General features: G+C 36.7%; 1 protein-coding gene across 3 annotated transcripts in view; it reads left to right on the top strand.

The window, feature by feature from the left end:
• Positions 1 to 12,855, top strand: part of GEFmeso (Guanine nucleotide exchange factor in mesoderm) — a 221,402-nt gene that overhangs the window by 187,135 nt on the left and 21,412 nt on the right. Inside the window, exon 1 of one of the 3 annotated variants that reach the window (XM_036362970.2) lies at positions 1,511 to 1,624. The exons of the other annotated variants lie outside the window; for them this stretch is intronic. Coding sequence (XP_036218863.2) covers positions 1,534 to 1,624 — 91 coding nt within the window. The 5' untranslated portion in view covers positions 1,511 to 1,533. Of the gene's footprint in view, positions 1 to 1,510; positions 1,625 to 12,855 lie in introns of those variants that run through there. 3 annotated transcript variants of the gene reach the window in all.

Below are 12,855 nucleotides of genomic sequence, written 5' to 3'. Positions count from 1 at the left end.
AGAAAATGTTAAACCTTTGAATTTGCATATAAAGCACGCTGTATAAATATTATATTTACAACTCGCCTGAAATTCGAAGGAATATCGAGTCAACTTAAACGAAGTAATTCAGTCATGCTTTCCTGCTTATAAGAAATTATCAAGCAACAATTTTTGAAGATTCTCTGCAACAAACTGGCACTTCAGGTTTTTTTTTTAACAACCATGTACTTATGTATATATTTGTACGCTCGGAAATGTAGATATTTTTATACAAGCATATTTATATTTGCATATAAATATACCTATATATATATCTTTGTATGTACAAGTTATCTCAAGGCAAATGAAAGCCAACAATTTACTTCCTAACCGCGCACTGACCTCGTCTTCATATTATCACCTTACAATTTCACTTTTACTGACAAAACGCCACTTTGACTGGCAGCTGCTGTCATTCGGGAAGGCAAAACAACTGCACACGAAATGCATAAAGCCATAAAATTAACCAAAAAAAAAAAAAAAACAACAAGAAATGTATTTTCGGTAGTGTGGCTATTTTTAGCAACGCAACGCAGACAACATTTGGACGATTAACTGGATGGGATATAAAACGGTAGCCGGAGCTGCAGCTTCACAGGTAAACACTACAAAGCGTTCAAAAAACTCCGACATCGACATTTTCGCCACGTTACACTGACAACACCGAGCGTAAATACAACAAAAGCAACAATAACAGTTGTGTTGGTAGGAAAAGAAGTTCCAATGACAGTGAATACAGCCGCAAAACGTCATAAAAGTGCGTGTAAAATAAAGTGCAACACAGTCGAAAAGGTAGCAGATGAAAGTGAGAACCGCAGCTTGGCTGGCTGGCCAAAGAAGCAGAGCAGTCGAACACGCCGAAAATGAAGTAGTTTCCCCAAGCGGATGTGAATATGAGAATGTGTCAAGTAAAAGGAACACAAAAACAAGAAAAAACATTGACTTCGGTTGCATCAAAGCTATAATACCCTTTACAAATACAAAGGTTCCTTACAAGAACTTGCTTCCGATCAAATTTTGTGAAGACGCCTCGTCAAATGAAAAAGTTTTCCATACAAGCACTTGATTCCAAACTTTCAGTTCGAATGGCAGCTATACAAGTATGCTATAGTTATCAGATCTGAACAATTTTTTCGGAGATTACATTGTTACCTTAGACAATAATCCATGCCCGATTTTGTGAAGATATTTCGTCAAATAATCAAAAAAGTTTTCCATGCAAACACTTTACTCCGATCAGCCGATCGTTCGGACGTTCCGACAAATGAGCAGTTTCTTAGTGAGGAAAGGGCAGGTGCAAAATTTCAGATCAGACAGACAGACGGAAGGACAGACGGACATGGCTAAATCAGCTCAGCTCATCATGCTGATCATTTATGTATAATATATATTTTACAGGGTCTCCGAGGTTTCCTTCTGGGTGTTACAAACTTCGTGGCAAACTTAATGTACCCTGTGCAGGGTATAAAAATTAGTTAAACACTACAACAACAATAGATCTTAAACCAAAACATGCTTCAGATTAAAAGCCGTAAAATAAATGCGAATTTAACCTGCAGCTCGGAGGGTTATCATCTTGGCATGTCTATTCGAGACTTGACAGGTAATTTTCTGCTGATCTTTTCACATTTCTAAAGCTGCCAAAAACGAAACAAGCGCACTTAAATATTAGTAAAAGTTTAATGAAAGGAAAAAAGGGAAAAAAAGGAACCTGTATTCTGTTTAAAATGTTTTTTCCCACAAATTTACTGTAATTGTATTAGCAATGCCTAGAAATTGATTCTAGAGGAGTATTTCTAAGCATATAATTTGTTATAGTGGTAACCACTCTCTAAACTCGCTAAACAATCTTTGCGAAACTTTGGTTCAGCCATGACCATGAAGGTTTAAGGAAACGAATACCTTTTTGAATTTAACTAAATAAAGCTAAAGATTGTCAACGAGCAATTAAATCCACAGACCAATCATGTAAAAATGTATAACTCTCTAAAGAGGAATGAACTTCTTTTAATGCCTCTCTGGTTCTTTAGTATGGAATCGGTGCCTCGAAAGAAAAAATATAAACATTACTCTCTGAAAAATAATATATATAAGCGCTTAAGAAGAGAACTACTGCAAATGATCACAAATTTTGAACTCTCCAACACCGTCCTGTCATTCGAATAAATTAAGTTTACAGTTACAGTTGGAGTGGGAACTCCAAAACAAGACATGGAAATGCTGAGCAGAGAAAGTTTTAAGACCACTTCGTACATTTAACTACAGTTTAATAAAAAGATAGAAATGTCACAAAATGTTTTAGTTGCCTATGAAGTTTTATACCTTAAATTAGGGTGAGTCTCAGATTATTTTTATATAAGCTAATGCTTAACTATAACTGAAGATTATAATTACTAAAATGTTTATATACAAAAATGTCGATAAGTATATTATAAAAATCGTTTTGGATTCACCATTTCTCTGCTCGCTTTGTTTCAACATTGCTCTCTTATGAAAAATACATATGTAAAGGCGCCTCGATGAAATTAATACAAGAGAGTATGTGGTTACCTTATTAAACTGGCATAACTGCAAGGCTATTCTATCACTAAGTGCCAGTGGTTTACAATTATACCAGAATTTATACCATTTGTTAGTTCGTTTCGTCATTGTCAAAAGTCTTAAGGAGTTAGTGAAACGAAGACAGCTGGAATATTTTAAGCTACCCTTATGAAGAAATCTAAAAAATTCTAGTCAAATTTGGCACATTGATCATTGCTTTTTAAATTTTTGTGATTTCCTTGAATTACTTAACAACTTAATTTTCAATATTTATGTACTCACTAGCTTTCTGTCGAATACTTTTTTACTACAATTCAATTAAATATTTGTAAAAACTGTGGAATTTTTTTTTCGCACAACAGCAATGCAAATTTGCTTTTCGCACGCAATCGAAAGTTTGGAGCAAATATTTGTGGAATTTTAAGCATTCATGTGTTCATGTATGCCGAGATACGCTCAGAAGTCTGTAGTCATATTGAAATTCGATTTTTTTTTTTTTACAAATAATTTGTTTCCTTATTTAAAGTAAATTATTATTTGGTCTGAATCAATGTTCAATATATTTTGTAATATTATATATACATATTCCATATTTGTAGATTGCATTAATTTGCACATTCGTAAGATAAGGTCGACGCGGATATTTGATTCAGGCAAATTTATAGCACCAAATATATGTATGTATACCATACATACTTGTATATTCTGTGTTGTTTTTTTTTTTTGATATTTTTAATACTCTTTTATTGCTTGGGTTGAATGTATGTAATGGAATCTTAGAGCTCAATTTTCACCGGTTTCCAAAAGTCGATCAACTTGAAACTATGTAGGCGTGTCAAGGACCGATGACAATGGAATAGATTGATAACAGTTTCCCATTATTTTAAAGGTGGGCGTAACCTTGCCCCTTAATTATTTAATGTATATATCTTCCAAACCGCTAAAGCTAACTAAACCAAATTTGCTGAGGGGAAGCCCTTTTGGGCCTTTTTCATACGCAGTGAAAATGGGCAAATCAGCATATAACCACGCCCACTCCCCATATAAAAGTTATGTTCAAATATACTAAAAGTGCGATAACTGACGAAATAAATGCGATATAAGCCTTTAATTTCATAAACAAGATGGTAGGGAAGAGCTTTATAGGAGGTGGTGTAAAAATTCCTTTAAAGCGTGTTTTTTTTTTTTTTTTTTCAACTATCATTTATTTATTTGCAAGTATGATGATAACTGTGAATGAGCGTTTTGGAATTGTTTTAATATTTATAATATTTTAAAGAACATTTATACAGGTTTAAGACCTGAGAAAAGGGTTCGGTTGTAAGTAAAAACTGTGTCAGTTAAAAAATTCGGATTTGAACTCAAGATCAAGTATTCTTCATTTTTCACTCGACATTTCTGACTCATGAGAGACCTACCGCTTCATATACATGTAATTTCTAGTAGTGTTTTGTTAGTTTAGTAAAAATAAATCCATTATTCTGGCAATAGATGGCTTTAGTAATCCGTATCACGCATTATAATTGTGAGTGGTAATGTTAAAATAAGATTTCGTACTAAAAAAGCTTTCCAGTCAGTTCTGTGATAGCTTGACACAGTATTATTTGAGCACGAGTCAAAGATGGGCACCACCAAAGAGAAAATATGCGATATTTTACAGTATTTCTTCGGTAAAGGCGAAAACGCAAGTCAGGCGATTGAAAATTTTAATAGTGCTTATGATCCTGATACTGTAACACATAATCACGCGTAATTTTGGTTTCGTTAATCCTGTCCGGTAATTTTATGTCAAAGATGCATTATAAGCCAATATTACTAGAATCGGCATGTTAAGAGATTTGTGAAATGTTTATCTTGTTAGGCCAAATAGAACTTGTTAGAACTCAGTTCTCCAGATGTGAAGGTTTCTGTTAACCAAAGTGATTTATCGTTCAAATCAAAGCCTAAAATTATTTTCCTTGTTAATATTGGTTTGGTATTTATTATAGACAAACTAAGCAGGAAAAAACTTTGGTTGCACCGAAGCTATAATACTCTTTAAAAATAAACGATTTATATCCAAGAACTTAATTCGATCGGTAAGTATGTATGGCACAACTAAATGCTATAGTAATCCGATCCAACCAATTTGTTCGAAGATTGTAGCGTTGCCTTGAGCAATAATCCATGCCAATTTTCGTGAAGCTATTGTATCTTTTCAGATAAAAAAAGTTTTCCATACAAGAACTTGGTTGCGATCGTTCAGTTTGTATGACGAGTATATGGTATAGTGATCCGATATCGGTGGTTCCGACAAATGGGCAGCCTGTTTGGCAGTAGTACAGACAGACGACCTAAATCGACTCAGCTCGTCACGCTGATCTTTTATATATGTATATATTTTATAGGGTATCCGATGTTTCCTTCTGGGTGTTACAAACTCCGTGGCAAACAGCGATCGGGTATTTTTGGATACCCTGAATAGGCTATAAAAAAGAGTGAGGCGATAGCTATAGTCAATTTCATTGATGGGTGTCAATCACGGAACTGGCGGAACATAATTCAGAAAATTAAGATTTCAAAAATTAAAGACGGAAACACCTATAATTTACACATCACTTCCTATTTAACGATATCTAGAAATATACATACATACAACCATATTTATACACTACTTTTCTACAGCTTTACACTTATCAGGTTTTAACCTTCTCCAAAAAAATTGTTGCCACCAATTATTTAATTAAATTCACACTGTGTCACTAAATTTATGCGAAAAAAAATTTCGAAACATAATTATGACATCTTAATTTCATGAAAATCTGTGCATTTAACCATAAAAGGAAAGTGTTCGACGCATGTTAAAATGTAAACATTCACAAAATGAAAATGAAAACGAAAACCAACACGCAAGTGAACGTCAGTGATCAGCGCGCCTTGTTGATATGCGACATGATCGATTGGTCAGGTTGAGTGGTTGAGTATGTGCTACACACCAATTTTATTGCGTTAACAAATCAATAAAAAATGTATTGAAAAAAATTGGCAAAAAGCGAAAATGAAATAAAAACGCAACAAAATCACCGATAACAACATAGTTCAGCGGCGGCGTCAGTAGCGTCGTCGTCGTAGCAACATAAATTATAGTCAATATTTTATATGTATCGCTGTCATGTTTGTTATTGTTTTGTTTTATTTTAACTTTCTGGCTGTTGTGCTATTAGTGCTTTTAGTCCCCACAGACGTGTGATAAAAATGTCATAGCGCAGTCAGCGTCGGGCTCACTGTCAACATGAAGCACCACCAGCGCCGCCAACTGCTTAATTGACATGCTGGCGTTCGCTTCACTTGCTCGGCTTGACGATCACTGATTGAGTGAGTCAGTGCAACATGCTGCAGCAACAAATCGTGCCGGCTGTAATAGTGCATGTGACTGCGCATGCGTACAATTCGTTCACGCATGCGCGCACGTCACACACAATACAACACATACGTCGCCAACAACAGATTTGCCGTCGTCTGCTGATTGCTAATAATAATGCCACGACAGCCTCCTTCGTCTGCGCTGCAGTGGGCGCTGGTGCGCTCTGGTGACATTGGAAATTTATGCATGGAATGTGCAGTGTGGCGTAATATCGGCAATTGTTGCAGTTGTTGCTGCCACAAGCAGCAGCAATTATGCATGGATAACATAATATATATACAAATATTGGGTATGTGTGCGTGTGTTGCGCTCGTGATATGCGGCAATGGCAATGTCAGCTTAAAATAAATGGTGCTGATGGGGAAGGCAAGAGAGGCGGCGCAGCGGCGCACTGTTACCATTTTCAATTGCTGCGTGTTCGATTGTGGCGTTGCCTTGGTCGTTGACATTTTCGGTGACCAAACGACAAGCAGGAATTACTGTGGACCCCGACTGCGTATGCGTGTGTATGTGTGTTGCGTCTATGCGCTGTTATTGCATGTTTGCTTTTGTTTTTATTGTTTGCTGTATTGCTGCGCTGTGTCTGCGATAAATACGTTCGGCGCCGAGCGGATTTTCGTCAACATTTGCCAGCTTTGCGTTTTAGTTTTTCTTTTTCGTCTTTTCATTTTTCGATTTTTCGATTTTTAAACTTTTCCGATTTTTTTTACTGTTGTTGTTGTCGCTGTTATTGTGGATTAATGTTGATACATTTAAATTTACAACGGTAAACAGCAAAAAAATGAGATATGCAAATCTTGAACAGCAACAGAAATGAAACTACAACAACAAATAGTTAACAACAACAACAAAAAAATAAAACTGAAACGACAACAACAACAATTGCTTAAAATTGTAAGTTGAAATTTAACATATTTCACGTTTCCCGCTACATGAGGCGTCGCTGGTCAAGTGTCGAGCGGCGCCACTTAACACACGCGCAACATGTTTCAATTGGCGTGCTTCATGTGTCCCCTGCAAACCAGCTGCTGCTGTAGATGATAAGTCATAGCTCGCTACAGACTTTTATTTGTATTTTGTAGTTAACTTTGAGGTGTGGTTGTTGTTTTGTATAGGCCTTGCAACTGTAACGGCCGCATATTATGCAAGACAGAGAGTTACTTAGGATCCGAGACATAGCATACCCTCATATGTGTACAATCGTTTGCTTACATTTTGCTTTGCCTTATCATCATCTTTGTCCGATTGCATTTTTATTAATTAGTCAGCTTTTAAGCGCTGATAATTTTAATGGGATTAATTGAGCCAGTTTTATTGCAAATTTGTGACATCGATCAATCCACTGCGTTGTTAAAATTTTTTTTACTGTTATTTCTTTTCAAAAATAATACCATGAACAAAATTGAAGAAAACAGTTTGGAAGCAAAAACAGGTTATTTAGGTATAAAAAAAAATATTTTATATAAAAAATAAGTAAGTTATGAGTGCACAGTATCGGAAATATGAGAAACAAAAAAAAAAATGTTAACATCGGCTGCAACGAAGCCTTAATACCTTTCACAGGTGCATTTCTCATAGCATAACAAAGTATAAAAAGAACTTTATTCTGATTTAGATCGTTCAGTTTGTATGACAGCTATATGCTATAGTGGTCCGATCTGAACAATTTCTTCGAAAATTGTAGCGATGTCTTAGCTAGTAATCTTTGGAAAATTTCTTGAAGATACCCTGAACAAATACAAAATATTTCTTACTATTATATAAGGCAGCTTTATGCTATAGTTACGAAATTTGAACCATTTCTTAGAAGATTGCAACATTGCTTTGGACAATAACTAAAAAAGCTTTCCATACAAGCACTTGATTCCGATTGTTCAGTTTGTATGGCAGCTATATTCTATAGTGATAAGATATTGGCGGTTCCGATAAATGGACAGCCTGAGAGGCAGTAGTACAGTCCGACGGATGGACACAACCAAATCGACTCAGCTCGTCGCGCTGATCATTTATATATACATATATTTTATATGGTCTCCGTTGTTTCCTTTTGCTTGTGGCAAACATAATATACTCTGTTCAGCGTATAATAAAGATTCAATAGTTGATTATGGTACCTCTCTATTGCCATTTGCTTGTTGTTTTTTTTTTTTTTTAATTTAGATATCTAACTGTTATTCAGTAGGGAAAATATTTTAATTTCATACAACTAAGCAGTTGACTTGGGGGTTAATCGGGCGGCTCTAAAGACAAATTTTTTTGTCTAGGTAATGCGTTCTAAGAATTCGAACTTATATATGGCCTTGATCTATCATTTTAGTAGAACATTCCAAATTATTTTGGTATTCTTTAAACGTGAATGTGTGCTTTTAGAAGCCAGTGTTTTACTATAACATCTTATGAGAAAACTACTTAGATTGAAACTGTTACTTTAGGATCACTTCTTTGTGCTCGTCTAAGCCTTTCTTTACTAAATTAACTCAATTGTCTAAGCTGTTTTAAAAGGACCTGTGAATTGAATAGAAATTCTACTTGTCTCATCAATAAAGACGAAGTATGGTTCTTCTTTCATGTTCGGTTTTGAAATGAAAGGAGATTGATATTTAGCTCCGGCAGACTAAAATTATGAAGAGTAGCACCTACAGATCTCGAGTTAAATATCGTAAACGGCCTTTGTGCTCACAGTTCGATCCGCCTTGAGAAATGTGTAGTGCAAACCAAAGCAAGAGAGAGAGCAGTAACAGTGTTGTTGGAGAGCTCTGAGGGATCCGTCAGATTAGTCGAATGACCAAAGATTAGTCGGATGAGTCTGAACTACTAGAAAACAGCCAATAGGTATTCCATTCTAAAAAGCACAAAACTTCGGTTCACAATTTAAACGTTATACATACCTATATGTCTGATATGGCTTACAAAAATGTTTAGGTGTTAACTTATCATATAATAACTTGCTTAGTTTTTCAAGTTTTGTTAGTCGCAGATGCGAAATCTTTCTCAGATGTGGTTCCAAGCCAAGTGGGGATAAGCCAGTCTTATTTTGCCTATTTATTCTGGAAATGGTAAAAATGAAAATTAATGTCTTTCTTTCGATTGAGTGTACAAAAAAAGTTTAAGTGACATTTTGATTCAAAATCACAACTACTGAGTCTATCACTGAAACTTGCTGTTAAAAAAAGTATGTTTTTGCTTTACATACATTTCTTGCTAAATGACGGACTTCTAATTAAAATGTTAAATAAGGATCGAAAAAAGGAGCAAAATATTCCTAATTCTATATTCTTATACATATATTCTCACTTTTTTATTATATTTTGTGCATATGTTGATGCGTACATACAAATGTGACATGCCATTTTTTTTAAAATAATAAATAATTAAGAAACTTCACTACTGTACTAGAAAATCAGCAAAATTAAAGAAAATTCCACATCAACGACTTTCACCTTGTCTGTCGCCAGTGGACGCAAATATAGATTAGCACAACGCCTTCTTGTTATCAGTATCGGAACGCTGACTCGGTCAATCAATCATGCGAAGGCTTTGCTTTGGCGGACAAACTTTCAGCAAATTTCACTGCAATCAAACAAAATGCGGCTTTTAATTAACATTTGTGGCAATTAATTTAACATAAATAGAGCATGCCACAAATAAGTGGCAGCATGTAAAAAGCTATATAAACATATTATTGGATATGAAGCACTTGTCACATACTAACATATATTATATAAACATGCTTGCGGTAGCAGTTCAGCTTGCGAAATTCGTGCAACACCTGCCCACGTATTAAAGATTATCTGCTGCAGTACGCTTTTTTTGCTCCAAAATTTGTTTATATTCCGTGTAAATATGTATAAATGTTAGTAGGGAGCTGAGATGTGTTGCCAGGCATTCTGGCTGAAGTCACGGAACCTGTCTGCCCATCAGCGCGCGTAATGCAATTTACCTGAAAAGCACTTTAAAAGCGCACTTCAGCAAACATTGCCACATAATATACATATATTCTTGCATATGTATATTTTGACTTATGTAGGTACGCGTGTTTGTGCCACTAGTCATTTCGTTGCATAGTCAGTTGATGCATTTGCCTGCCTTGCGTCGTCAAGCCGAGTAACATGAGCAAGTGGCTACCACAAATTTCATACAATCAAGTGGGTCAGACTTACGGCCACAACGACAAAGTGCCATCACGAACGCTACGCTTGAAGGTAGCAACCCACGCAGCTGCCGTTTACGGCGAGTGAAATGATCGAAATGCCTGAGCAGCTAAGTCGCACCGGAAAATGGTTAACAAAATGAAAAGTGGAGCGCAAAGAATTAGTTTTGCCTCAATGTCAGTCAGTCAGTCAGTCAGTCAACCAGTTTGTTAGTTAGTCATTTAGCAGTTAGGCTGCCATTCGGACGCAGCGTTCATCACTAAGTCACTCAGTCATCCAACTTAAAGCCGTCCAGCCGTTGAGTAGCAACAACGGTAACATCATTTTGCAACACAACGGCGCATTTGTCAAAAATTGCAAACAACTTGCCACATGCTGTGCGCAGCATACATACAAACATGCTAACACATACACGAAACACCACTACTAACACGAATTAGTAAAGTGTGGTAGTCGGCAAAGTGGCGGACCAGAAATTAGCGCATCTGCGCTGCAACTTGCAGTGGCACAAAGTTTTCAATTTACTTGTACTTACCACTACCATTGCTGGAGCGGCTAACTTAGCGTCCGTTCATTTTTCGCTTCGTTTCATTTTGTGCTGTCCGTAATCGCTGCTACGTCAATGCTGCAATTAGAGTTGCCGTTGGCTACCGTTTGCTGCATGCAACCGCAAATGGTAACTTACTAACTTACTGAGTCGCCTTCGTCATTTTATCTATCGCATTATATTTGTGTGTTTATGTGTGTGTGTGTGTGTGTTTGTGTGCTTGCAACCTACGTGTCAGTTCAGTGTCGACTTGCTGCCTAACAACTGTTTATTTGTGGCTTAGCTACTGAGCAATTGCTAGATTAATTGTAATGAGCTGATATGACTGTGGCATGCAGCATGTAACTACATACTTGTGTATGTACCATATGTGTGTACGTATACTGGGTTGGCCATCAAGGAAGTGCTCACGTGATTGCTGCTACATTTTATTGTGTGTCTTATTTGCCGAGCAGCGGAATACTAGTTGCTACCTTTTTGTTTTAGAAGTTTAGTTATAGAATATTGAATGTGAATCTTGAGTGAGCGAGAAACTCGTTTAATTCTTTCTACTAAAATAAATTACTGCTATCTTAAATATGCTGTTAAAGCTCAGTGGTTTAGAAGTTTATGACATTTTATGTCTCAATCCCAGTTTCTCCCCGATTTCTTGCTGAAGTTAAACCAAAGATTGAGCAGTTTTTCAACTATATCTTTGGTTCTGGTACATTATTCATAGCAGCAAATATTAAGGTTCTTAAAAAAGCCAGTTTGGTCGAAAAGTGGACTAAAAGTTTATCACTTAGGCAAACTAGAAATTGTGGTTTTGGTCATCTAAACTATTTGGACTTGGCAAGGTTCAACCCACCGCCATGGTAGGTATTCTGACTGGACACTGTCCAATAGGCACAAATTCGATGAGTTTACATATCTTGTTGTTAGGTTAAATGGTCGATCCTAATAGGGATTTCACTTAGACAGCTTATAACGCCGGTACATTGTTGCATCTAGAACTTCTATAAATTTGTTCGTAAAGACCCTCATAAATCGACAAAGTGCAAATCTGAGCCGATCACATTACAAATTGGTTGAGCCGGCTAACGCTAGTTTCGGCTATGTCTCCTAATTCGCCAAAGGTATGACTGCCGCGATGTTTCAACCTCAGTCATGCAAAGGTAAGACAATGAAGGAAAAAGTGCCTGGATGTTTCCACATCACCTTGTATGGGAACATTGACAATTTGCGTCCAACTGATTATTCAGTCGCACAGCAAAAATGCCCACTGAACAATGTCCAGTAAAAACTCCGACGACTGCGGCAAGATGAACTTTGCTAAAGGCAAGTAGTTCATTAGATTCCCACTTCTACTCTAGGCCAGAAGGATTCGCAGTCGCACAGAAGCTGACCGTCGACCAACGCCTGCTAAGTGCACGTGAAGTTCATAGGTTCAGTGCAAGAACGCAATCCGATGTGAGCGGGACAAGTGTGCCCCTCTTGATCGTTCATCGGCTTTGCGGTGTCCAACGATTCCGCTATGATCACTCATCCAAATGATTCTAATAATGATTTAGCTTAATGCTATAGCTATTGCAAATAAACACTCCTTGACTAACTTAGAGCGCAAAGTTTGCGAGCTCAACGCTGGTATTGCCGCTCTGCAGTCGGACGGAAAAGAGGCGAGGAGGCAACGTCTAGACAACTTCTCAGCTCTTTAGCTTTTGCCAAACTGAGGTTGAAACATCTCGCTAGCCATACTTTCAGCGAATCTGGCGAAGTGGTTCGCCGCCTTAACAAATTTGTGGAAGTATCAAGGCTCTTCGTCAATCTATAAGAGTCTGGTGATTCATATCTAGGACTTTTCGAAATCACAAAGGACCAGCGTTCATAGCTGTCCAATTATACTTTGGTGAAAAACATAAATAATATTTTTATGCTAATGCGACACTAATTTTGAGTGAAGATTCTCAAGTCCCAAAAAGTAAACGGCACAGCATTTTATGCCTTTCATCTCGCAAGTTTTCGGTCACCGTTCATCGAGTATAGGTTTATGGCTTTCTTTCAAGTTTTTAGCGCAGTTCAAAATCTTTTTCTAATCAAAGCTATTTAAATCCTGGTAACGGAATTATCGAAGTATTAAGTAGGTCAAGGCTTGTTTGCGAAATTTTAGTTTTTATAGGTACAAATAATGAGCCCGATAAAGACTGAATATAGAA

Source organism: Bactrocera oleae, chromosome 4 (genome assembly GCF_042242935.1).
Source record: "Bactrocera oleae isolate idBacOlea1 chromosome 4, idBacOlea1, whole genome shotgun sequence".
Lineage (NCBI taxonomy): Eukaryota > Metazoa > Arthropoda > Insecta > Diptera > Tephritidae > Bactrocera > Bactrocera oleae.
Note: the sequence above shows the minus strand (reverse complement) of the source record. Positions and strands in the feature narration are given on the sequence as shown.